This window comes from Oryzias latipes, chromosome 3 (assembly GCF_053564925.1).
Source record: "Oryzias latipes strain Hd-rR chromosome 3, Olatipes_Hd-rR_3.1".
NCBI classification, from domain to species: Eukaryota; Metazoa; Chordata; class Actinopteri; order Beloniformes; family Adrianichthyidae; genus Oryzias; species Oryzias latipes.
Window position 1 is genome coordinate 23,441,656 of NC_136239.1, and position 27,979 is coordinate 23,469,634.

Genomic DNA, 27,979 nt, shown 5'->3' on the forward strand with positions numbered 1-27,979 from the left:
GGAACTTCAAGCTGCTTAGAGATGGTTTTATAGCTTTTACCTTTACGATGTTTGTCTATAATTTTGTTTCTAATGTCCTGGGACAATTCTCTCCTTGGCTTTCTGTTGTCCATGTTCAGTGTGGTACACACCTTTTCACCAAACAGCAATGTGACTATTTGTCTCCCTTTAAATAGGCAGACTGACTGATTATGGGTTTGAAAACAGCTGTGATGTCAATTAAAGGTCATACCTGAGTTCATCATGACCCCCTGGGCAATAAGTTCTCAGTCTTTTATGGAGGTACCGGTACCGTCATTTTAGTCCAGCCGTATTTCATTAGTTTTTTTTTTAAAATATTTCTGTTAATCAACAGCTCAAAAGTAATGGCTGATTTTGATTATTTAATTTTCAATAAATTTAAATTTATTGTTACTTTTGAACGTTTCAAGTCATTTCAGTGAGCATTGTGGACTTTCTTTCTTTAACTGAGGGGTACCAACAATTCTTTCCACCACTGTATGTGTGTTTTTTTTAATGAATGTCAGCAGATGGTCATTTTTAAATTTCCTTAGGGATCATTAAAGACCCTTCATATATATTCGACAGCAACAACAAAACCCTCTCCAAGTGCAACACGGCGAGGTGAGTGTGGAACTCCTTTACAACCATGGAGAAACAAACAGAAGACAAAAAGATTTTTTTTTTCCTTAAAACACTAATGAAAAAATGATTCTTCAGAACTTCTATGCAGAAGAATGCTAAATTTAAGGTTGACATCAACTTAAATTGCCACTCCAATCATCTTCTGCTCCATTGTAAAAGCGTTCCCAGTAGTCTTTTGATTATGATTACAGTATGCTGTTTTGTTTGATAAATGTAAAACTGTTTTGGGGAAAAAAAAAAAAATATATATCTCCCAAAATGCTTACGTGTGGTTGGGGGGAGGGTTCACACAGAATAATACATCACAGTCATCCCAGAAATATTAGCACAGGGAGGGGGGGAGTCCATCAGATATCAAATCTCTTAATCTGCACAATAAAGTTATTGTTTGTAATAAAGGAGGGTCCGGTACAGTTTGCGTAGCAAGAAACCAAGATGACAAAAAAAAAGGTGAGATTGAAAGGGGAGGGTCCTTATATCTCCTTGTTTGGTAACTTGGAATTCATGCACAACACAGAGTTTACTCAGATCATCACATAATTTTAGTCCGAAGAACAGGGTAGATGTAGTGTGAGGGGTTGAGAAGGATGATGGGGGAGAAGGGCTGGTTGGAGGCATGTACATGAATGGTGACATGATCCACTTTGCAGAGCTCGGTCAAGAAAATCCTGAAGCAACTCTGTCCGGAAAACAAAACTTGGTGTATGATGCTTGATCTATATAATGTGCTCCAGTGGATTCAGGCTTGAGCCACAGTCTTTTTCAATCATGCAAAAAGGCCCACCTATGAAGCTTCATTTAAGAGGTTTGCATACACGTATTTTTAGCACAAACTTTTCTGACTTTTTTTCATCCTATGTGGGTAGATCATCTTCTACAAACCTCCCTGTCATCCACATACTTATAAAGCATACTTCTACATCATTTGCTTTAAGCTCCTTGTTATGACATTGTAACTGGAGTTTACAACAGAGCAAGCAACCTGACTGCATTAACAAAATAATACTGTTTTTATCAGAAAATATATTAACAGTTTTAATCCTCGCTTTCCCTTAAATACAGCCATTGCCGGCAGTTCATGATCACAAAGAAAATATTAGCTTTCAGTAAAACATTGTAGCACAAGGTCATCATCAATGTGAAAATTATGGTTCATAATAGAAAACATATTTCCGACATCTAATAGCAACGTCATTTAGGATAAAAAATAAATCTTGAAAGGCTCATTGCACTTCATATATGGCAAATGTGACAGTAGCTTTAATATAAGCCAAACGGTTCGTTCAAGTCTGATCCTGCATTTAAAAGGTTCAGTTGTTCTTTAATGTGGTCCACAGCAGGTCCGACTGGTGGAAAGTGGTTTGGCTTAGATGCCGACACCTTTGACAAGAGAAGCCTCCAGCGTTATGTTAAACTCCTGCAGGGTTTGTAGCACTCTGATCATAGAGTTTACAAGAGAGTGGTCCTTCAGAAGTGCAGTGTCTTCATACATCTGAGCAGTGATGGGACAATCTGCCAGGAGTGCAATCCAGTGATGTAGCAAATGGTCCCTGAGAGCAGAAGAGACAGACACAGTCAATCACTATAGTGCGTTTTTCATTACATTACTTTCTACCCTTTCAATTAGCTAACAGTTGTCTTGCCTTTCTTTCGAGAGGGAGATATAACACAAATCAGGAATCTTAAAATTCTCTTTGAAATTTTTTACCCGCCGATTTCATGTTAAGAAACCACTTACTGAAAACTAAAAACTAAATCCTAAAATGCATCTAAGAAAACCAAATCCTTTCTTTGAAAAGACTCAACGTCACCTAATACGTTTTGTCAACATAAAACAAAAATAAATGTTGGTATTTACTCTGTATTTATCTTAAATTTTATTACTTATTTAACATTTTTGGAGGAGAAAAAACACTACATGCAATATAGCCAAATGCTGTGTTTCTTTGGGAACACACCATTAGAAATTAACTCCCTGAAGAAGATGGAGATAAACACCCTAAGCACATTATTTTTATCTGTTTCCGACTTACTCACAGAAAATACTATATTCAAAGTAACTCTGTTATAAAGTCAATGCAAAGTTTATTTTGCACCATCTTGATACTTTCACCAATGCGATTCCTTATTCGGGTAGAAAATAAAGCCTCCTGCTCACCTTGCTCCCAGACAGACGAGCATCTGGAACTTCCCATCTTTGCCGATGTTTCTGGAAGTGTTGTTAATGGCGCGCATGAAACGGCAAAAGTGCCGGACTCTCGTTTGCCAGTTTTCATCTTGTGCCACCTCCCGCTGCTCCGCACTTTCAAAGTAAACTTGAGCTTTTTCTGTTAATCCAAAAAAGAAAAAGAAAATCAATACATAGAATGGTAGAAAATTATTACAAAACAACATCAACAGTGAATTAATCCAAGAGCAATATTGGAAAATCCCTCAACACTTGTGCTTTACATGATTTTTTTTTAAAGAGGCTCAAATCTTTAAATAAATCAGTTAAAATAACAAGTTTGCCTCTGCACACGAATATGTATTTTTCTGTTTCTGATGGACTGTTGGCTGTTTTCATAAAAATAAATCTATTTGACATCTATTGCCACTTTCCTTTGTTGAAGCTCACCCCAACTGATAGTAAAGCAGTTTTTTTAATCTGCAAAACATCTAAACTTGACAAAACAAAGACATACACTCGTGTATTTCCTTGTTAGTTTGTTTAATCTTCCCTAATAATCCTATGTTTTAATTTCCACAAAGAAACTGTATAAAAATTAAATTCCTTGTGTTAAATGTTAATTCCTTTAGTAGTAGTTATTATAAACGCGCCATTTTTCCCCAGTCTGTATTTTGTGAAGAGTATTTCCTAAGATTTTCTGCAGAACATTTGTTTTATTTTAGGTTTTTGTGTATTCATGTGTGTTATGATTTGTGAAATGACTTGTTTGTTTTAAATTGTTACCCTCTGTGAAATTTATCATTATCTTTGTGTTGATGGCATTTTAGATTGTTCTTTCCAGCTGCGTTTTGTCACAATTTGTTTGATTCTGAAAAGTGTTCACAAATGAGTGCAGATTGTAGCTTCATTTCTGCAAATGTTTTAAATATTTACATAGTTGTTCTTTGTCTAAAAATGTGGTCTTTTTGTCACAGCATCACTTTGAGTTGTAAAGTGTTCATCGGGGGAGGAAGTTCTTACCCAAGAAGTCCCAGATGAAAACGTTCTTAAACAGTCGAGGAGACTTAAAACCGTGCAGGAAAACCTGCTCCAAAGCCCAAACCAGGCCGTACTCCCCACACAGCAGGAGCGTCAGGCTCCCCCTCTGTGGAAGCAAGAAATGAATGAATCCGGAGTTCAACAAGGTGGTCTGGAGTGTCAAAATAGGGATTAAACTTAAAGATCTTATGGGTGACTTTGTGGGAGTGCAATCATATCAGTTAAATATCAAGGTGAACACCTCATCTGTACAGAATGATAATCAATTTTGTTGAAAATAAAATCTGTAATTAACGTGAAGAGAATTTCCCACAAACTAGATTGTATTTGAACTACAACGAATGACTTTTAAAGATATCTCCGTTAAACAATGCAGTCATTGTAACAATTGATGTTTTAGGAAAAAAAGTCCACAATTTTTCATAATTAGAAAAAATTCAAGTATTGATCAAACTAAAGATGAATAACCCTTTATTCTTTTCTTTCTTTTCTGTTTGAGTTGCCCCTTTAGGTTGCTGTTGCTGAGGGGATTCAGGGCCACCAGAGTAGAAAGCGGATTTTCTCCATGTGTGATGAATAATAGAACAACATGTATGGGCCTGTCTAGACCACCGTCTCTCACCTCCTTCTCCGGCTTGTGGAAATGCTTCACAATCCCATTAATGGCCTCTCCCACTCCCTCCTGGATCTGACCAGTGTTTAACTCTGGATGTGGGAACAGAATAATAATAATATTAATTAAAAAAAAGGGAACATGAGGGGCTAAAAACAGGTTTTTGTCAAATTGTAATTGTGTTGTATTCATCTCCTATTCAGTACAGGTGGGAAAAATACCTTGAAGTCATAGTATCATACTTTAAGTATTTAAAGTCTGCGACTTCTGCCTGATAGTAAGCAGCTGAGTTGCTTACTTGGTTTGCTGCTTGGTGAAATCGTAAATCTTCTCATCATTCCAGGCGACTGCTGCATCGGTGGTGTGCGACACATCCGTTCATCCCCATCGACGTTGGGGGTCATCAGCTCTCCAACCAATATCCTCTCCAGACTGCCGTCATCCACGCCTTTCCCCAGCCACCGACCACATGGAAACCTGTAAATATTAGCATCACCTTAGTTTCTTTTTTTTCTTCTTCTTAAATTCACCTGGTTTAGACCAACTTTCCCTTACTTATAAGTGTGTCCTGTAATCTCGTTGCGGACCACGACACACTCCACAAGCCACTTTGCGTAGATCCCCGTGTTATCGTGACCCATCTGGACTGTGGTGAGTTTTCCCAGGTTCTGGCACTGATGCAGAAAGAACCACATTGTTCAGGCATCCATAAGGAAAGCTGCACAATTATAGTTTGATACAAACCACAAAAATGTTGATGGAAAATAAAGCTACTCCATCTCATTTCTCCTTCATTGCAAACTGATATTACAGTCTCCAGACAGGCAGCACGTTAAAAGAAACTGCAGGTGCTCTGTCAATATGACCAGCAGTATTAGTAGCTTTTAAATGTGTCGTCAAATGGGATTAAAGGGATAAAGAGCTTTTTAGAGGAGCATATCTCATATTTTGAGTATCTTCCAAAACATGTACATTTTTTTTAAATTAAAAATAAGGAGAAAAATTATATTGAATCTCAAATTATCCTAATTTATGGCAGGAAGCATTTTTTCTGGGAAGATACTCTTGACAGAATGTTGTCGCTGTAGTTCCATTGTTTATTCCGAGTTTTAAACCAAATTACACTTTGAATGAATTGCATTTGGAGAATTGATAACAGCAACATTGCATTCATGTCCACAGAAATAAGTGAAGATTTACGTTTTCTTTTTGAAAGACTCATCTAACTGCATGACAACACTGGGGAAAAAGAACTTCTTCACAAAAACTTTTTTAAAGTTTACTACGCAAATAATTTTAACATTTTATGTATTTGTTGATGATAATAAATAGTTTGTCTTCATTTCTTTCAATGTTTATTCAACCCAATAATGTGATGAAAATTTCAAACATATTTTATTTGGGATTTTATTTGTGATTGCAAAAAAAAAAAAACACCAATTCAAATCTGAATGTTTGCTTGTTTACTAGTTGCTCTGAATTTACTCAACATAGTCATAGAATAAAAGATCACATAATTTTCTATTTAGTCAAAGACTGATCCTGTGAAATGTGTGCAAAATATTTCATTTCAAAGATGAATGACTTAGTAGAGTTGAGACTGCAACAGAATTCTGACAAAGAGAGGCAGCCCTGAGGAGAATTAACACAAACCTCAAAAGTGATCTCCAGAGTGTTTCTGGGAACCTGCAGGACTCCAGTCTCTGCCAGCTCACCGGAAACACAGACCCAAGGGTTGGCCGTGAACATGGATCCACTCAGCTTCTTACTCGGCACAACCACGACGTGATAAGGAATCACTAAGAGGAAGAAGCAAAGTGGTAAAGTCAAATAGTAAGGGGGGGGTGTGCAGACTGAGATGAAAAGAACACTTACTGATGGTTGTAAAGACATTGGTAAAACAGAAGTAATCCACGGCATTAAAGGACAGGAGGTGGTAAAGGAACTGCTCCTTTTCATCATCGCAGCGCAGGAAAGCATAGCGCTTGTACAGCTTTCTAGAAAAAAAAACATGAAAGGAAAGCTTCAGAACAACAAATCTTAATGCATACCAGGAAATCCATTTATTTTATGTTGCAAGGTAAAATCTCCCTGCGTTTTATGAACGCCAAACTGCATAAATGAAAGGTATATATTGTTTTGTATTTGGCAAATTATACCAAGGTCACAAAGACAGACAGAACTCCCTAAAACAGATTCATTGCTGAGATATCCATTATGAAGAAGAATGAAATATTTAGACTGTGTGGACTACGGCATATGCAAAATTAAAAAGGGTAATGTTTTATAGATGACCAGATCACTCATCTTCATCTGCTTTCAGACAGGCATACCTGTCCACGCAAGAAAAAAGGTCAAAATAAAAAACAAATGGTAGGAAGGAGTAGGAGTCCTGTCCTTTTGACAATCCCAAAGCAGGATCTGCTGACCGCCGTGCCTCTACATGTGACAGGCGCAAATGTTTGCTGGAAGGAGGCATTCTCCTGCTTACTTTGTAAGCTCATGATCGGAGAGCAGCTGCTTCAGGTGTCTGGAAAGCAGTTTCTTCTCCATCGAGAGCCGAACCCAGGCTCTGGCCTTCCCCACATCCGTTTTAATCTCACTGATGTTCTGAATATGTCTGCAGACAAATAAAAAAAAAGAAAAAAGAAAAATCAAATTTGGGGGGTGTCAGAATAGAATCTAAAATTTGACAAAATAGTTTAATAGTGTCAAAGACAGGCAAAATAAAGAGTAAAGACACATGAAACCACGGAAAGTCGACAGCTGTGATCTCAAATCCAGTTATTTAGATGATTTCTTGAGGCTGTTTGTCACCAAATGACAGACGGTCAAAAAAAGGTTTGCAGCTCAAATAAACTAAAGCTCGAATTCAAAGTAAGACAACAAACTTCAAAAACATTTACAACTTATTCAAAAGCATTAACTATAATTCAGTTCATTTTACATTTTGATGACCAACTCTTACATGGATTGAAGCTAAAAGAAACAAATCTCAGATGTAATGGTTATTTCAGCTAGACATAAATGCCACTGTGGTATTTTCACTCAAGTACACGCGCTGCCGGTTACGTGCAATTGCTCCAAGCCACTCCCGCTCGTCCTCCATGTCCAGACAGATTCCCTTCCACTTCATCTGTACCGTATGCAGGCCATATCCCCCCCCCCCCCCCCCTCCGCCTTTCACCCCCCCCCCCCCCCCCCTCCACCCACATTTTATTACTAGACAAGAAATGAACAGCAGTTTGTTATTGAGATTTTTGTTAGCAGAATAAGACGAAGGCGATCTCAGTAACTAGATTTTTCTTTTGGAATAAGACTCTTAAATATCAGTGTTTGATACTCTTATTGTGAAAAGGTTTGAATAAATCTATTAAAATGTATCAGCTGTGACTGAGACAGACTTGGTTTACATCCTGAGCTTAAACAGGTCAACAAGAAGGAGGTGGAAATATTGATCAACACTAAATTCTGCAGCATGCTAGTGCCCGAAGACCCCCCCCCCCACCACCACCACCACCGCTCATGCAGACTGGTGTGTGTGTGTGGGGGGGGGTTAGCAATTAGGCTGGAAGTAACATGCTGTTCTACAAAGATTCACTCTGGATCTTCTTCACACAGGCAAAGACAACACAAGTAATCCAACATTGCATCGAGGGTGGGCGTTGTGACACAAACACATGCGCAGGTGCTGAAGCAAGCAGGAACTCATTCTGACTCGATCCAGTGAGCTCTAAACTTTGTTCACTCATTTCTGCAAACTAGTAGTGAGGATTTACAAAAAAGTAAAAAAAAAAGTTCACTTTAGAATTTGTTTAGCTTGAGGATATAAAACAAAAAACGCACTCATCTGGGAAGACTTTCTCTTCTGTAGGTTTTACTGTCTATTCTTTTCCAAACGTATGATTTGCTTGCAGTGTTTGTCAAAGATTCTTTAGAGAAAGAGGCAACATTTGTTTTATCCCTTAATCTTGTAAACTATAATGCAGCTACCTTTCCAGAGATTAAAACTAAAGATGTCACCAGTTTTCTTTAATCTTAATCTTTTATTTAACCTTTATTTACCCACGAAATGTCCCATAGAGATTAAGAATCTCCTTTTGAAGCGAGTCCTGGCTGAAATTTGACTAGTTTGGTTGGATAACCCACCACAAGAGGGCAGCATTTGTCAATAGATTTTGGTTTATTGCTGAATAGCATCTAAAGCTATAACAGCTACAGGGTTAGCATAATGTCACTCTTCACCAACAGTTACACCGCACTCTTCCTCACCTCATGTCCTGGATAAGGGATATTCTAAGCGGAGGCATGGCTGATCCACCTCCATCGGATTTCCTTCTTTCAGTGTCATGAATAAAGCCTGGTTAAAAAAAGAAAACAGAATCAGTTCAATTAATGAAGAGAAATATTGCAATGAACAAAACTAAACCTTGTTCATCGAGCAACATGAATGAATGGTTTACCCGGAGGACCCAAACTGCCAGGAGTGGCATTCTTCTTCTCTTTGCTGTCCTGGTAGTGTAGCAGATGAGACCACAACGCAGATTTTCCCTGAAGAAAAATAAAAAGCATCCATTGAGTGCTCATTTGCTCATATTGATGCAAGTCAAATCAGCCGTTGGATCATTGTTATTGCAAAAAACATTTAGAACAAACAGCTTGCTTCTCCTGACCTGTTTAACCTGCAGGCCGTGGCTCCAGATCCTCTCTAGCAGGTCGCAGAGGCTCGCGATCAGAGTGTTCTCCTCCACCCCTGTGATGCTAACTTCCCCATGACCTAGCTCTACAGCCTCTCGACCCATTTTCTCCACCAGCATACGCTTAGTCTGCAAGTTTAAAAAAAAATAAAAAATAACTGCATTTGCATGGAGAAATGGGAACAAGTGCAGCAATTTGGTGATTCACTGGACTTGAAGCAAACAAAAATAAATGTTTGCCTTCTGATATTGAGATAGACTTATGTGATTTGTCAAATAAAATGTAGTGAAATAAAAAAACGCGTGTGAGTCACCACCCCCCACCCAACATATTTATATCTTAAGTATCTTACGTAAGATTTTATATTTACCTTTAAGAAGCAGTTCAAAACTAATCAAATTGCACAAAACAAGCCTAAATAAACATTTCACAGGAGATTATGAATATGTATAACTTCTGAACAAAAAACTAAATAAAACCAACTACTAAAGGAGAGCTTAAAAGCTATGTTTTTAAATAAGTTTTCCATTTTTCCTTTTAATTAGTAGTGTCCAATATTATTATTTTTATTGTATTTTATTTATTTAGACCATTTTATTTAAATCACAAACCTTGTTCCTGCACTCCTTCAGCAATCCTTCAACAAACTTCCAGTTAGTCTGAGCGATCACAGATGGGGACAGATTGGACAGTTTAGGCTGTCTGATGGTGGTTCCCAGGTTTCTGGCTTCCTGGATGTATTTCTAGAAACAGAAAGAAAATTCAAAAAGCAGCAAACGTCATCAAATAAATTAGGCTGCCATGTTTATTACGAATGCGTGATGTGGGTTATATGATTATTTTATGAGGCAAAAAAAACAAACACTGGCGGTTGTAAACGAAAGTGCTGTAACGGTTACTGATTGCTACGACACTTAACAGTGACGTTAGAAGTAAAGTCAAAGTAGAGTAAAAGAGCAGCCAGTGTGAGCAAATTCAGACTAGGTGTTTAACAAAAATATAAACATTTTTAATCTGAGCATTCTTCCTAGAGTTGTAGCTACAGTAATACTGTATGTATCAAAAGAAGATCGTCTGTGGAAATGGATGGGCGAAGGCAGCGTTTGGATGCCGCCTTAACTTGTGGATATTTGATTTGGTCTGCGGTTAGCCAGCACATACCACATCCACTGTGACCGACTTTAGACAGGGCTTGAAGGACTGCGAGAGCCAGTAGTAGTCAAGAAACAGCAGGAGCTGGAGCTCCGGAAACAAACACTCTACATGCTGAGAGTGCGTGAGCGCAGGAAAGGCAGAAAAAACAAAATATGAGACCAGATATGTGACAGAAGGGATGGGAGAGCGGACAAAAAAAAAAAAAGGTTAAGAGCAAAGTCACAACAAAGCATATGAAAAAAGGTCATGCAAAAAAAAACAACAAAAAAAAAAAAACAAAGATCAATTTTAGGCTGAAAAGCTCAGACTTTTAGTCTGCATGAACAGCGCAGCGGATGAGAACACAGCGCAGGCTTCACACCTCTCTCTGGTCGTTGTCCAAATAGAGGTGCTCGGCGTGTTGTTTCTGTCGGTCCCTCCTCCTCCACTGGGCAGGAGCGCTCCTCTTGGCCCATCTGTGGCACACAGCAGTGAACCTTTGAGAAGCCGGTTTGAAAAATACGGCTGCCAAGGACGGCTCGAATGCAGAGAGCATGGATTTCCACCAACTAAACAGGAAGGACAGATTCATTCATATTCACTTGTTGCTGCTGGGCCCGGTGGAGAGCACGTCCGACTGCAGCCGGGGAAAGAAGCCCTGCTCGTAACGGCCCTGGCCTATCTTCATGTCCAGCAGGTGGGGGTGCAGGGCAGTGTGGTCAATTTTTGCCACTCGCATCTCAATGGCCTTCTCTGTGGAGATCACAAGAAGCATTCGTTACCTTAAACTTTGTTTTAAATACATTAGTGTCTGAGCAACATGAGGTTTGCACATAGGTTCACACTCTAAAAGACTTGAGAAGTTGAAGGCTGTGCTATAAATACTGTGCCACGTGTCCAACTTTAAATAACACCTCAGTGTAAGCTTACTAGTTTTTTTTCTTATCAAATAACTAAAATTGTGTTTTTTTTAAGACTGTGTTCCAAAAAAACCCAAATCTTTCAATATGACAAATAAAACACATTTCTGGTTTAAGGACGACATTATTATTCACAAAAGAAAATAACATATTTAATCCAAAAGAAAATCCCAGAATAGGTTCCTCACCAACACCCACACAAACAAAAGAAACTAGAGCGAGAATAAACATTTTCTTCAGAGGAACAAACCCGGAACATTGATAACATCTATTGGTTTAATAACAGAAAGGGCAGAAACACAGAAAAACAGACGTTAGATGTAAACAGGGATAAACTATGAGTTTAAAGAAGTTACATTTATTATTACTCTTTCACCTAATATTGTAATGTGCACATTTAGGAAGAACCCATGTTTCCCACTTTAAAAAAGACATTAAAAACAATTTTCATTTTCTGGAAAGTATAAAACACTGTTCCAACAGGTTAAAAGAACCCATCCTCTCTGAGTGTACAGCAGGGCACCTAAAATGATGACACAGGTCTGTAATGTTCATCATAAATATACTTCAACTGTGATAAAACAGAATGAAGAAAAAAATCCAGGAAATCCCATTGTATGATTTTTGAGAATGTCTTAGTTTAATTAACATATTGGTTTATCTAAAGAAAAATTAAAAAAAAATAAAACACATGGTGCAGCACTTCCTCTTTAAACTCATTACCTGTATTAATGGCACATTTTTGCTGGTTATCTGTATAAAAGACACCTGTCCACACACTAAAAGACCCACCCCTGCCATTCTGCAGAAAGTCTGTCCTAGATTTGTTTTTATTTTGCCCAAAAAACAAACCATAACCCTGACCATGACCATGACCAAAGAGCTGATTAAGGACACCGGGGAAAATACTGTTTTACCTGAACAAGACTGGGATGAACCAATCAACAATAAGCAAGCAGCTTGGTGAGAAGATATAAACTGTTAGAGCGATTATTAATAAATGGAAGAAATACAAGATGACTGACAATCTCCCTTGACCACTCGTCGTGTTTTGAAAGAGAAGAATGCTGAGCTGCATCCCACTGTGAGACATGGTAGTGGAAACATCATGCTATGGGGGCTGTTTTTTCTAAAAAGGCAACAAAATGACAGATCTGTCTGACGGAAAGGATGAATGGGGCCACATATGACAGATTTAGGGCAAAAACCTCCCATCAGAGAGCGTTAAGGGTGTCTGGAATTTTCAGCATGATTCCGAACACATCATCCGTGCAACAAAGTATTTCAAGGTTCTCAGTGGTCTAGTCACTCCCTGGACCTCTAATAGAGAATCTGTGAACAGTGTTAAAAGGCTGTGTTGCCCAGCAACAGCCCCAAAACATCACAGCTCTTGATAAGATCTGTGAAGGAGAATGGACCAAAATAGCAGCTACAGTGCAAACCTGGTAAAGACCTCCTGGAACCGTTTGACCTCTGTCATTGACAAGGGTTACATGACAAAGCATTGAGGTGAACGTTTGTTATTGACTAAATAATTATTTTCTGCACCATCATAAACATACATTCTTTTAAAAAATCATATAATGTGATTTCCTGGATTATATTCTGTTTCTGTGGTGAACATTACAGACTTCTCTCGTCTACTTAGGTGGTATCAGACGAAGAATCAGTGACTAACAAATACTTCTTTACCCCACTGTAACAATGCACCACACATGTTGCCCAACAGCTGCCACCCATGTGAGTCTGAAGTAACAAGAACAAATATTATGAAGGTCGGGCTGGTCATTGTTTTTATATCCATTTTAACCTTAGTTTCTGCAAACAAGACATCAAACAGCAGTCAGCAACGGAGCAAACCACCATCCCTTTTACAAAAACTCAACTTTTTGAGCTGTGTGGGAATTTACCGGAGGTTAAAATAAAAATACATTTAAGGAGGACAACATTTATTTGACCCAACATTAAGGGAATGATCAAATGCCATTGTTCTTACCCGAATCCTCAATGTTGGTACATTTTTGGTACATTGAAGTGCGCAGCGTGGGGGTCCGGACATTCAGCATGCGGATCTTATCCACACGGGTGTCGAACACCCTCAGTGTGTGCTCCTTCTCCTCATCATCGTGGCAGAGAATCTTGCTGTCGATGAAGGAGGCGAACATCTGGGTCTCCAAGAAGCGTGACAGGAAGGGCAGGTAGGGTTCTGGTTGGTCAGACAGGAAAGAGGCCTGCAAACGAGGTGACATTTTCATAAATGGGAGGTGATGGCTTTTTTTTTTTTAACACTCACTCTTCTACGTAACGGCTCACACGGCTTTACCTTGTCAAAGTTTTGCATCTGGTCTCGATTGGTGAACCAGGACTCTTTGTCGTGGCCCTGCTGGATGACGAATACTTCGTAGTCTGCAAACATTTGGGTGAACCTGTTGGCGAAGACCTCGCGCACTTGAATGTTGAGTTGATGCATCTTAAGCTCCTCTTCGTCACAGTGAAACCGCATGTCCTTAATGCAGCTGGCGTCCTCTTTCACCTCCAGCTGATACAGACGAATAATTGGGACAAAAAAGGGGAAAAAGTGAAAGCTGCACAATGATTTGTAGTCATTTGTTTAGCATCATCCTATCAGAGTGCATAGTGCTGATGGGCAGCAGGGACGTGAGAGAGAGTAAGTGGAAGACATCCGTTTGGATCCATAACCTAAAACTAAGAGCTCTTTTCCCAGCACATCTTCAAAACTGATACCAGTTTTAGGAGGACAAAATAACCCAGTGGGCATGCCCTCATATTTTTGCCTAAAAAAAGCTGCAATTACCTAGCAGAACACAGTAGACTGCTCTGTTTTAGGAGATGTGTTGTGTCTGTCTCCTCATTGCAGCTGAGCAGTAACAATAAGAAAGGTCTGACCTTGTAGATGTGAAAACGTAGAAGTGCTGATCTGTTCTAAGTATGCTCAAGTTGACCATAAGTAAATAAGCCGATTAGAGTAAACATACCAGGGGAGATGAGTTCATTTATCCATGTCTGAAGAGAACAGTGGTCCCTCGTTCATTGAGGGAGTTAAAAATAACCCGCAATAGACAAAATCTATGAGGTAGTCAGCAACATTCTTTTACATTTATTATAAATGTTTTAAGGCTTTAAAACGCCTCACTACAAACGTTACACACTTTTCACAGACAGAAAAAAACATTTTCACACCTTTCTTTCTTGTTCAAACTCTCAAAAGTATAAACCTAAACAGAAAAATAAGTCCAGAATAATAGAAAGAAATGTTTATATAAATGTGAAAAGATGAATGCATTATACACTGCAGGAGACACGGCTCCAGTGAGATTGATTGATAATGGTCTACAGCCAATCAGGACATACAGCACAGTAAAAAAAAAAATTAGACCATGCAAATTCGCACTAAAATAAATCTATGAAACTGTGCATGAACCATGTAAGAGCGAGAGACTACTATACTTAGTTTTATAATCTACAAGCACAAAACACCAACATGAAAATAAATTTGAGAGTAAAAGTAGTAGTTTTCCATAATTTAATATTGTTAATCAGTCATTATGCTTATCAAAGAGGTGTTTGTAGATTAAATAGAAGTCAAATGTCTAACTTTAAAGGAAGCCAGTGCCGGACAGGTGTTTGATGCAACTCTTGAGCAGCTGCAGTCAAACTTGAACTGTTATGTCAGTATTTGACTGAAACACTGCAGTTACTTAACTGATTTTTTTTTAAGGCTGGAACTATTTTTAGCATTATTTTAGCAGCAGTACAGCAGTTGGGATCAGTAGACATGAACACAATTTACTATAATATGTATGTAGTGAAGATATTAATGTAGAAAAAAAGAAAAAAGAAACTAATTTTAAATCCCAATTAATTTTTCTGGGAAAAAAATTAAAGGCATGATTTTACGTTTTACATTTTCAGCCTTGGTTGCAGGGTCAACCGTGTTTGGAAGTCAAACCACTGTCATTCTACTTGTTTTGGTGTCCCTGGGCTTCCTTTTTTTTATTAAATCCAGATAAATAAGTTTACGCCACACAAAAAACAATTAGTGTTGCAGCCACATGTTTTATTCAGTGACCCTCACCTTCTCCAGGCTGACACCCGTCCTCTTGACCAGAGCCTGCAGCCTGGCGATGGTCTCATTCTCTCTCAGCAAGTAGGAGTTGAGGGGCGAGGCCAGGTTGCCGTTGCGCGTGTCAGAGACCACATCCACGGATCGAAAGCTCCTGTATGCGGCCTGGCTGTCCCTAGAGAGGATGTTTCCCTCTGGAGACACGTTGAAGGACATGAGCACCTCTGAGATCTCCTGGATGAACTCCAATTTGTTGGGGAACTGAGGCAATTCTTCTGGCAATTCAACTAAGTGATTATCAATGTCCACAAAACACAAGTTCGCCTGGAAGAAACACAAGAAACAACAAACAAAAAGAGGATGACAATCTGTGAGCACAGATGCTGAACTGAATTAGGCATCCCTTCACACGTCTGACACTTGATGTAAAAAAAAAAAAAAAAAGGACAAAATTTTGCAATTCCTGAATTGGCAAATAGGCCAATCTGGTTCTTTAGAAAAGGTTAGGTTTCTTGGAACATACCTGCTCACCAAGAACAGCTATCAGGTTCATTTTTAAAAGTCCAAAGTAAGGAGATACCTCACGAGAGCTAGAAAATTCATGAGGATGAGAACTTAGAGCAGAGCAGCAGATTACCGGTAGCTTGATCACGCAATACATTTCAGGTTGACAAAACACGTCTAGTTCAGGTAATCAGCAGCAAGCTTGCAGCCTTGAGTCAAGCAGGATGGTAAATCTGTATTTAGCGTCTCAGAACAGAATCAAAGTCTTACAAAAACATAGGTGCATCTCATTTAATCTTAAAATAACTTGCAAAATGCCTCGAGAGTTAAAAGCAAGACTGAAACATGCCATTCTTTAGACTAGAGTGTAGAGGTGAAGATTTCTATCCATTTGTACCTCCTGCGGCAGCTCAAGCTTGGTACGGTCATCTTGTCCGTTAGAGTGGAGGCCCATGAGATACGGCACAGGAGCATCCAGGAAATGGAGGAGCGAAGCAGGCAGGATGGGAACGTAGACATGCTGCCACTGGAAGGGGAACATTAAGGCTGTGATGCTCTCTGCCACCGTCATCAGCCTTTGGTAATCTGTTCAACATACAAAACCGGTCTTTAGGAAAAAAATTACAGCAGAACTGTGATGTTATGCTCACAAATTTGGAACATTTTACATTTTTACATTTGTCAAAAGTTCTTGCTTCTGTATTGACTTCTTAACCACACAATTATAACCCTTTAGACACATAAAATGTCTTTGTTGCCTTTAAGGCCTATGAATTAAACTGGATTTCATTTTTCGTGGATCATTCCACTACTTTCTCGATGAAAACATGACCTCACTCAGAGACGTTCCACTGTAGCCACAAATACAAATCGGTTCGGGTCAAAAGAGCAGCGTTAAGTGACTCACTGCAGCCACTGACAGAAGCTGACGAAGCTGCAGTTTTCTGGGGCAAATTCTTCAAAGGGGTATAACGAGACATGACAATAGGAATCCACACCCACTTAAAACTTATTTATTGCTCACCCTTCTGAATTTATATAACTAGGAGCTGGATCTTTGACCAATTAGCCGCTGAAGATCACTTTATCCTTGTATGAAAAGCTCTTTGAGGAAAAATTAAAACCTTAAAACCAAGAACCTCACCAACATTTTCTCATGCACTTAAGATATTGGGATTGTTTTTTTTAAACATTATTCCGCTTTAATGAAGTGACATTTTTATCTCAATTAATGCAGATGCGCATAAAATCTAAAGACAGAACGGTTTATTGATTATCACCCCAACAAACTAACTGCTTTACAAGGAACTAAAGCTTTAGCCGTTAAGCAGAGAATGAACAGAACTGACAACTTTGAAACAGTTATCTTAATTTGCATACATTTTAGGCCAAAAGGCGATAATTCTTATTATAACCTAAACAAATGTTGAAGTTCCTGAGGGATATTGACATCCCTTCTGTCTCTTGAGACTCTGACAGGTGTTTTAGCAGACATCCTGCAGATGCTTCAGGCACTGAAGTGTGTCACAAGTCCGGTCAGCTGGCCTCACTGTTCCACATCAGATTCTTTTACCGTGACTCAACATAGCAGCACTCCTTTCAGTTCCGATTTTCACACCTCGCTCAACTTATCGCGTCCTCTTCGTCTGCATTCCCTCTCTATCCTGCAAACACCTACCATACAGCAAAACTGCCTCCCCCAATATGGTGACGGAGTATGTGCTATTCCTTCATTTGGGCATGATTTTAAAGCATGAGAAGGGACTCCCACCCCAGTTAGGGCCTCTACCTCAGGGCCTCTTCTTAGCATGCTTCTTCTCCAGGATGGGGAGAAGAATACTAACGTGGTCCGTCTTCTTTCAAACCCCGCCATAAGAATTAGATGCAAAAAAAAAAAAAAAAAAGCAGCCCAAATGTTTTAGAAAAGGCAAAACAATTGTGAAATCCGATAAGGTTATCTCAAAAATTATTATTTCTTCAATAAAAAAATGCTCAAACCCAAATTTGAAACAAATCAAAATAAAAAAAAACAGGTAATTACCTGATTGAAATTTTACGCTTGGAGTAAATTTATGTGCTGTAAAAAATATGTTGCAATACTTTAAAACTGGAATGTTGACTGGAATATTGTCCCAAACCAAGCCTGGGCTTGTTTGTGGCTGGAAAACGCTGCACGTTTCCAAATTCTAAACACCCTTGATCTGTTTTGTCAATTTTAGCTTCGCGGATTACATAACAGAGAAGCTTTTGTTAGAGGAAAACTTCATGTCAGTGTCGTGGGATGACTCAGATTGTGGGCTGATGCATAAAAAAAAACAAAACAAACAACAACAGTGTAAGGGAACAGACCGTACTTGAACATCACATATTTTCATTTTTCAAAAAAAGCGAGGAACTGCACGTTCATTTTTGACATTAACCATCCTTGCACACCATTGCTTTTCTCAGTGCCCTCATGCCATGTTGCTATTTTTCTAATACATTCCTAGGAGGATTGCCAGCCGCTGAAGTCCTCAACACCCTGAGCGTGTTCTGCAGAGATGAGCCTCAAGGGGTTGAAGAAAGAGCCATGATGTCACTACTAACCAATAATAATCATCCTGCATCACCGCTATCCTCGCTGTCTGCAAGTTGCCAAGCAACACCACAGCTTCCCCCCTTAATAGATCCCCCACACACCCCCTCTGCTTCAGTCGTTTTGTAAGCCATTTGCCTACTTTTGCAGTAATGGATCCAGACATTATACCAGACCCAGCAGCGTTATTTACCTGCTTTTCCTTGTTCGGATTAAAAGGCATGAATCCTGCTTTGAAAAAGGTTAATTTAAATGACCACAATCATCATTAATGAATAATTGCAATTAGGCCTCAAGCACTCAGGGTTTTTTTCAGGAAAAACTGCAATTAAATGACAAAATAGCTCTGTGTTTGAGCAGAGGATAATATACAAAGCCTATAGATCACTGTCTTCTTCTTCCACTTTCGGCTTCTCCCATCAGGGGTCGCCACAGCGAACAAGTCGCATGGTAAATTTGGCAATGTTTTACGCCGGATGCCCTTCCTGACGCAACCTTCTCAAACCGGGCTTGGAACCGGCAGAGGTAGAGAAGGGAACAGGGAGCAGCCCGGAGTCGAACCCGGGTTTCACGGACGGAAGGCGCTGCAAACCAGCACGAGCTATAGATCACTGTGATATCTGATTATATTAGGCCCAGAGAAATCCACCACTTTTTTTAAAGTAGCTAATGTCTCTGGTGAAGCTATTTCATTTTCCAGAGAAAAGGAAGGCTGTTTTGAAATAGCTTGCCTTATAAAGAAAAGGCTAAACATTAGGCCTGCACAATATACCGCAAATTTATCGTTATCGCGACATTAAGCTGTGCAATATGCATACCGCAAAAGACGGCGAAAATCGCAATAAATGGTTACCTTAAATCTGCTATAACAATCTCATGGCAGCTTGAAATATTGAACAAATGAAATAAATCCCTTTATGCATTTAACCAATCAGAAGGACCCGTTTACGTTGTTGATCAATCAGATGAGCCCTTTTATGTTTGATGTTTGCCTCCTACGTCGACGAGGGTCATTTGGAGTATAATTTTTAAACTGTTGCAGTGAAATGGAAATGATGTTTTTGGTTGTTTTGCTGTTTGTTTATATACCGCGAATTATATCGTTATCGCAATATTAATCACCAATATCGCATATCGCGAGTTTTCCTCATATCGTGCAGCCCTACTAAACATCTATAACGGAGCAATGCTTTTGTGCCGTTAACAATTGGAGCATTCTCTTTTGCTCATCCAAAATGTATTAATAAGCTACAACAGCCCTTGGTAACAGGACGCCCGGACACTACCTACTCCATTGACATGATACTGATATCACCTTCATCTCTTAAAGACGCCTCTTCCAACAGGGCCATAACTCAGCAACCTAAAAGAAACTGTTTTTATTGTTATTATGTGCCATTGTAATACTGTATTTGCTCTTGAGGTGACTGTAATGTGAAGCCATCACTTAATGGTAGATGGATGGGGTTTGGTGCTAAAGCTTACATGATCAGACCAGGGACTTACGCTGAGAGAAGAGTAGTATCTGCATCTCGAGCAGAGCGCACGTGAACAGCTGAAGAACGTTCTCCACTCCCAGCAGGTTGAACATTTCGCCGATGGCAAAGTCAAAGAGCGGCAGTTCGGAGGTGCTCGGCCTCTGGCACACAATGGCCCCGTAGACGCCAGAGAACTTGAGGGAGCGCCCGGGGGGTGGGAGGGGTACCTCGTAGAGGATGTTGAAGATGTAGCTCTCAAGCGGGAGGGGAGGGGGCTGGGGCGAAGTGACAGCCTGGTGAAGCTGCTGCAGTACCTTCCTGCAGGCCTGAGCAAAAGCCATGGGCGTTATCAGACAGATGCACTTTGACACGTACAGCGTGTCGCGACTGATGTCGTAGGAATTGAAACGCTGCAGCCGGGAGATGGCGGGTGCCGCACGGAGAACAGGATGTGGCTGTGGGACTCGCTGGTCCTCAGATCCTTTCGGGGTGGTGGGGGTGTGCAAGATGTCGTACTGCTCCGCATTGTGCATGTGGTAGAGGGTCTGCATGGCACTGCAGATCTGCTTGCTCGTCACCTCCTCGAAGAACGTGAGGGCAAAGCCGTACGTCCGAGAGCCGTCCTCTCTGGTGATGATGAAGGAGTGAAACTGCGGCTCCCTTGAGTCAATCTGTGTCCTGAAGGACAAGCCCTTTGGCATACAGAGCTGTGGGAGAACATATCACAGGGTTGAGAAAATGAAGCCAAAATAACTACAGCTGATTCTGTGGGATTGTACAGATAAAAATGTAACTTTAGATTATATCATATTTTTAGGAGAAAAAGTTACATTTTAAACTTGTAAATCAGTTAACTTTTTTATTGGCAATCAGATACATCATTTGGTTCATTTCTAAGTAGAAAATAAAAAATAATACACATACCATGCCAACTGCATCCTGGTCAAATGGGTTCCACTCCACATTGTCCGGATAATGTGCTAGAACTTTGGACTTAAAGGTTCTCCGCAGTGGACTCTGCTCAAAATTTTCACCTGCAAGTACAACAAATACAAGTGCAAGAAAAAAAAGAAGAAAAAAGGGGCGGGGGGGGACAGTGAGTTTGGGTTCAACAGCATAGACACACACACTGAAAAAATGCTGGATCAAAAGCAAGCGTATTTGGTGCAAAGCAAGCAGATGAGCACGCTTCTCTTGAGAGGAAGATCGTATTGCATCATATAAAGCTGCCATCTTCATCCTGTTCAAAAAAGTGAACGTATAAACAGCTGCATACTTGTAGAAAGGAGGGGGGGGGGGGGGGAATGCACCCAACTTTGATGAGAATGTTTTTGCAACAGCTTTAATGGCAATACAGAGGGAGACACAGATCGATCAGTTACAGAAGCACTAGCTGAGTAGATTCAAACCCAGAGTAAAGCAGAAGTGATGCACACACCAAGGCAGTACTGAAAAGTCATTCAGAGTGTAAAGGGGGGGGGGTAAACATTGACCAAGCAATGCCAGTGCGGGCAACGCTGGATTGGCGTGCGAGAAAGAACAGAAGCAGTGATTGTCAAACGCCAGCTCCTTGTTCAGCTGCAGCTAGAAGGAGATGAGTGAGACTCAGCAGGGAGAAAGAAACATCAGGAGAAAAAAATAAAAAGATACCAAGAGTTTAGCCATAAAGACAGGAAAAGTCCCCGCGAATGTGCTACAAGTAGCTATAAACTCAGATTTGGGGGGGGTTGGGAGGGTGGTGGGACAATAAAAAAAAAAAAGTTTGCATAGGCAGGTGGGAAGGGGGAGGTGTACAAGGCGCTTGAAGGTTTGAGGTGGGAGGGTTAAAGCTCAGCTCAGATTAGAAGGGGACAGCAGTGTGTGTGGTGGGACGACGATTACCTTCGTTTGCCTGTGCCAATTTTCCTCTGGCCCCATCTCTGAATTTAGTAGCCTCTATATACTGGCATAAAGCTACACAACAAACGAAACAAAAATGATTAAAAAAGACCGCTTCTCCATTGAGTCGCGCATCACTTCTTTATGCGTGCAAAACGGTCACGACAGCCATACTTTGGGAGCTTCGCTCCGAGCTGCCAAAACAACAAGGACGTTATCCATCAGTGTCAGCTGGACGTGTCGGCTCATGCCAGGCGGGGGGGAGTTCTGCACGCTGCACTTTCTTTGCCGTGATAGACCCAATGCACACAGCTAAACTGTATTCTCATTTTAAAAGGTGGCGGTGAGCAAATTGAAGTTATTTCAACAGTGCCCCCCCCAACACAATTTAAGAAAAATATCTTTAAAAAAATACCAATCCTGTCAAAATCTCTTAAGAATAAACAAAAAAAATAATTAAATCTTAAAATACGAGGTGTGACGACAACGATATCGGGGGAAAAACAAGCTAGAAATACTTCACAACTTCATAAATTGGCATTAAATAGGCAAGTCATGTTTATGTATGCATCCCCAAGATAACTTTAATTGGCATCTGACAAAAAAAATATTACACAAAATGTGAGGATTTTGTTAGACAAAAATCGGATTTTAAAACGCAAACATTTCAGCTGAAATAACACCAAACAGAATGACTGAAAGAGGGGTTAATAAAACCAGATCCCTCTCAGATTTGACCCAAAGTTAACAGAGGAAAACATTAAAAAAACACAGATATCCAACATAAAGGACAGTTCTTTCCCCCTTTGTTAGAAGCATCCACCATGACACACACACACACACACACAAAATCCTTGTTAAACTGTCAGAAAGAACATGACCAATACAGGGGATTCAGAAGAGCTAACATCCTCCGATCACTGACTTTCCCCTGGCTGAGAGCATAACTGTGCACGTCCATGTATTGTGTGGCTTTTTGACGGATGACCACTCTTACGCTGCAGCCCTGCAGCCTTAGGTTACCTAACATCCTACAGAAAGACACTTTATGCTTTTGCAAATCAGCCCCATCCATCCCATTTGAGATGAACTAAGGGCATGGCTCTGCTGGAACAAAAAAAGCTTTCATGCCTCATGTAAAAGTCAAATGTGAACTGGGTGAAGCTTTTGAGTCAAGCCACCAATGGAACTTCATCTTACTGTAAAGTTGTAGAGAAACCCAATTTTGACAGTGTTTATTCCTTTTTTTGTGTGTATTTAAAATCAGTTTCTGACTTTAAACTAAATTTAAAAAAATAATAAAGAAGACCAAAGAGACTTAATCATCTGTAAATGTTTCCCCTCCCAGAATGCAAAGTTGTCTTCAATTGGTGACCCAATAAATGAGATGATTGAGGTTCATCAGTGCGACGAAACAAATCCTTAAGGATAAAGCAGCTGAATCTGTTGGCAACATCTATGTCCAAACTGTCCTCAGGGACAAAAATAGGCCAGGAGCTCAGACTACAAACAAGTCAGCAAATGAGAATAGGTCATAGTGATTGTTAGAAGGAAAATGGGATTCGGTCAGTTCCAGTTTTAGCATTTCTGTTGTGATGAGACAGACCTCAGTGTCTAATCTCCTCGTGACGGCGTTTTTTCTGCTTTACAGGAGGACTTAATGCTGCAGCTCATGAGGTGGTGAATGTGGGTCAGGTTCCCAGACAGAACATGAGCATGCACACAGAGAAAGAAGCTTGATGTGACTGAAAGTTTTCCAGTAATAAAAAACATCTGGTGGCGTTTGGCTGTTAGCTAAACTGGAATTAATCTGTTAAAATTACTAATCAGATTAAACAGATTCAAATGATAAACAGCTGCAGTTAGGATGTGTAAATACTATTTTGGTATTATTAAAACACCTAAATCCGTTTTATTTTACATGGATGATAGAAGGATGGATGGAAAGATGACTGCATGTCTTTATAGATGGATGGCATGCCTGTCCCTTTATTCTCCCATTTTAAGTGAAAGTGACCTCACTTACAAAGGAGTTCCACCTGATCATTAAAGTCAATTACAAGCTCTTTAAAATCACCAAAGGGAGCCACATTATTTACCTTTAAAACAATACCAAAGCCTACAGTGTGTGTCTTTTGTCAGGTTTTTCCATAAATCCACACCGGAAGCAGTGGGAGTGAAGATGTGGCATCACTTCCGATGAACCAGAGACCACCCACAGCGTGACAGCCCCCCTGGCATACAAATGCTCTCACACCTACGTAACAGAACTCACGAGGACAGCAGCAGAAATCCATGCCTCGCTTTTTGGAAACAGAAATCCAGACTTATCAGAACACTTGAAAAAAACATTTACATTTTTAAAAAAAACTAACTGGATTCCCGAGCAGAATATAGAAACTGAGACGGAATCATAAACTTAAAAAAATTCTGAAATAATAAAAGTATATAAAAGAATGACCTAAAAATATTATGGACAACTAGACAATATGTATTTAAGGCGAGCTTTCAGGCTCTGCCATTCAACCTGGCTGTGTAGGATTGGAGAGAGGCTCCCTGGAGCTCTCAAAAAGGAGATTTTGCATTTGAATAAGTGGAGCGTCTCTGCGTGTCTCTGATTTGTTGCCTGCGAGACTGTTGGGTCATACATATGCTAATCCAATCACCAAAGTGCTGCTCAACATCATCAAAAAAAAAAAACTTCCTTTTGGTTCCGTCTTTTATTGCTGAGCACAATTAACCACAGTAAAGAAAACAATGTTGGTCAAATGTATGGAAAAATAAAAAAGTTTCTGTCACTGTAACTATCATAGTTTGAGCAGCGCTGAAGGACGTAAATCAGTTTATGAACCGAATGTTTAAACGTCTTATAAACTTGGTTTACTAGTAAGTTATTTGGAGAAGTACAGCTTTTCTACATTTTGAGATATATATATATATATATATATATATATATATATATATATATATATATATATATATATATATGCTTTTTTTTAAAACAAACTTTTCATCTAAAATTACAAAAAAAAAACAATTTTTTTCCCCAAAACACTGATGTGTATTTTTAATAAAACTACAAAATAAAAGCTTTGGTTAACCACTAACGGTAAATATTTCGACAATAAAACAGCATTTCTTGCATACTATAACACAAATATGTTACTTTGACGTTGGTGTGTCAATGAACGCACCATTTTGTTAAGTGTAAGGGCTTAAAGCAACCAATTAAAAGCAAATAGCAGAGGCGGTTTTACTTAAACGATTAATCAGTGTCACCGATTTTATTTTTTGTCACTTCCTTTTTATTTATTTTTTTACTTAAAGTCAACACTTTTGTGACCCTTAATCTTCAAATGTAGAATTTCCCAGGTTCTGTTTTTTACCCATATTACTCAGATGATCCCCAAGAATGATAAGAAAAAAAGTACAGTGTTCACACAAGCCTGATGATTACAAACTTGATTAGAAAATATATATTTGGGAAAATACAATAATTAAAAGAACAGAAGAATAGAGGAAACCCAACAGCATAAATCAGAAGATATGTTTATGGCAAATACCTTGGTTGTTTTACTAACCCTCATATGAAGTGTTAAACTTTCAAACCGTTTCCTCTCTTCAAGAAATGACAAACACATCATGAGGGCAAACCCCCATGTTTTTTTTCTACAAAAGCAGCAACGCTCTGTAAGTGGAGCAGCTTCGCTGGCGTTGACCTCGAAGCGTCTGAGTAAAGTTTCAGTGGTTTACTTTCTGTTGAGTCAGAAACATAGAAAAGAAACTTTATCGCAGACAGTAATTCTGTACTCATTTCCATCCCATACACCCAACATGAACAGAGATTTTACCAAACGATAACAAACTAACAATAAATGGAAAGTACACTTTATGGATGAAGTGTAAAGATGAAATCTCTAAATGATCATTAATGCTGCATAAAGCTATTGCAGAGAAAACCGGGGTTACAAGCAAAACTATTGTCACGGTAACAAACTATGTTACGTCTCTGCTCTCTGGGCCAATGCCCTGCACTTGGTTACAAAACAGACAAGTGCATAATCTGAAACTTGTTCCAATTACTCAAACTCCTTGAGTCGTAAATAGGAACTAAAAATAAAGGAAGTACAAACAGGAAATAGATGGCCTGAAGGTTTGAAAACTAAGAAGATTTTTGGTTAAGTCAAGGAGGGTTATGAAAAAAAGGAACTCATAGGTCTTCTCTTAGAACTCTCAATGCAACTACAGGAACTTCACAGGCCTTTCACTGCCTGCTGAGTCATAATAAATCACACCAATACAATATAAAGACCAGAATAAAGCACATTCCTCTGGAGTAAAAGCTCTTGAAACTACAGAGTAATAAACAGTTGCTAAATATACACAAAGAGAGTAATAATAATAATAGAAACAATACTAAAATAAAATAAATTGTTTTGAAGATTTTTCCATTTAAAAATGGCTAAATTGTTATCTGCTTAATAGGAGACTTGAGGGTTAAATAACACTGAAAAAACACACACACAAGAGCTTCAATCGGTGTACAAGATTAGCTTCTTCTAGAATATAAATAATAAATCTTAGTTTGCAAATAATTGTTGAGTCATCATTTTTAGTATTTTAGCTGAGGTAATGATGATATAAACTTGCATTGCTAATACACCATTCAAATAATAGAATTCATCTCTGCATCCATCCATCTTTTTTATCTATTAGGTCTGCTCCGAACTGCTTTTCTTTCCTAACGCAAAGCAAAGTCATGTTATTAAAGCTCACAAGCACTGTTGTGTGCTGCTTACATTCTGTAACTACACAAGTTGTGCGTTTACAGAGGCATCAGGTCTGACTAAAAAGAGAAGAGTTTGATCAACCAACTAGATTTTTAAATGAAAAGACTGAACTCAATAGACCCCTGTTATCTGGTCTTAAATGTTTCACCACAAAGCTAAAGGTCACTGATAAATACCCCCCAAAGGTTAAGAGACAATGAAATCCCCTCACAGTAGAGGAAACGTGGAAAAGTTCTTCTTTTTTTTTGGTCATACTTTTTTCACTCACTCCTATTTTATATCAGGTCCATTGACCACAAATAGTACATGTATATACTTTTACTTACTTTTAAGTACAGACCATGTTGAGGCTGATACAAAACACTATCAAAGTCAGAATCCCTTTAAAAACACAAACATTGCTGTTTGTTGTTCTTGTGAACTCAGATTCAATGTTAAATCTCTTCATGTTTGCTCAGAATGCGTCTGTGTTCTTAGAATCAATCAAGCACACAGGATTTGAGAGATATTTGAGGTCAATGCGGGGGGTTATGTTTGATTTTCTGCTGTTACCCAGAAGCCCCGCGCCCGTTTGTTAATTTGTGACAGATTTTTTTATGTCTCAACAACAATATCAGTTCACGAAACATTATTGATGCAAGTTTTGAGCCACCAACTAACGCTCTAATTTATAGCTTGTTTAAAATATTCATTCATCCCAAACCAATATATACGGATAAACCAGAAATTTGATTGCGTTTTATTAAAACCTTTAGTCAAAAATGCGAGCAGTAAATAGAAAGTCGTAGAACACGCCAGTAATCCTCTCCTTTAAACGCACAAACGGACAGAGAAGGTGAGCTAGGCCCGTAGCTCGCTCTGTATTCACCTTAACAACCAACGTTCTACGATGATTAGGCACACAAGAAAACTCGAAATGCTTAACAACCATTGAAAACTATTACCTCATGACAAAAGACCCCCCTTATTTCTCCTCTGCTCCAACACCAGCCCGACATTTAGAATAATAGCTTTATGCTTACCGGACAGTTCGTCGGGTTCCAGCCCGCTGTCGGTGTCGAGTCCGCAGATCACAAAATAATCTGCAAACCGAGAGGAACCGGAGCTGAAGCCCGTCGTCATTTTGAGACTTGCCCGGTGCTACACTTATCCCTACAACGGGGAGCATATTAAAGGGACTCGGAGAAGGGATTTCTCCCAGCCATTACGTGCGAGACGTTATTACAAAGCTTGAAAATCTGTACCCATACTGAGCTAAACTGTAAAGCCATTAGTCGCAATGCCATTCCTTTTCCGGTTCTACGCCTTCAGAGTAAAGGGGGAAGCAGTTCTACAAAACAAAACAAAAGTGGTTCCAAAAGGTGCAAAATAAAAGCTTAAACTTCCTTCGAAGTGTTTTATTTTGAAGAAATGACCCGGAAACCCAACCGTCTGCAAGAAGTATTTCCTTTT

The 27,979-nt window shown here is 39.3% G+C and overlaps 1 protein-coding gene across 4 annotated transcripts; it reads right to left on the reverse strand.

The window, feature by feature from the left end:
* Positions 1–484: 484 nt before the first annotated feature.
* On the reverse strand, positions 485–27,945 carry dennd5a (DENN/MADD domain containing 5A). Of its 4 annotated transcripts, XM_023953454.2 has the most exons (24): positions 27,550–27,945; positions 21,741–21,812; positions 20,784–20,893; positions 19,888–20,566; positions 16,204–16,391; positions 15,315–15,626; positions 13,542–13,757; positions 13,215–13,449; positions 10,901–11,051; positions 10,681–10,774; positions 10,326–10,430; positions 9,776–9,907; positions 9,140–9,292; positions 8,930–9,017; positions 8,739–8,826; positions 6,958–7,086; positions 6,342–6,463; positions 6,120–6,265; positions 5,022–5,140; positions 4,765–4,943; positions 4,476–4,558; positions 3,836–3,959; positions 2,804–2,972; positions 485–2,195 (listed from the first exon to the last, which is right to left on the reverse strand). In XM_023953454.2, exons 1-24 carry the CDS (start codon positions 27,647–27,649, stop codon positions 2,012–2,014), a joined length of 3,978 nt encoding a protein of 1,325 aa, XP_023809222.1. In that variant the 5' UTR covers positions 27,650–27,945; the 3' UTR covers positions 485–2,011. The 4 variants fall into 4 exon arrangements, with proteins under 4 accessions (XP_023809222.1, XP_023809224.1, XP_023809223.1 ...); XM_023953456.2 differs by lacking the exon at positions 10,326–10,430; XM_023953455.2 differs by lacking the exon at positions 21,741–21,812 and having other exon boundaries at positions 27,550–27,841.
* Between the last annotated feature and the right edge of the window lie 34 nt (positions 27,946–27,979).

Coding starts and splice junctions, on each gene's coding strand:
- dennd5a (XM_023953454.2), bottom strand. CDS start 27,649: ATGACGACGGGCTTCAGCTCCGGTTCCTCTCGGTTTGCAGATTATTTT. Junction 10,775..10,900: donor ACCGGGCCCAGCAGCAACAA/GTGAATATGAAT, acceptor TGTGTGCCACAG/ATGGGCCAAGAGGAGCGCTC. Junction 9,908..10,325: donor AGTCGGTCACAGTGGATGTG/GTATGTGCTGGC, acceptor TTCTGTTTCTAG/AAATACATCCAGGAAGCCAG.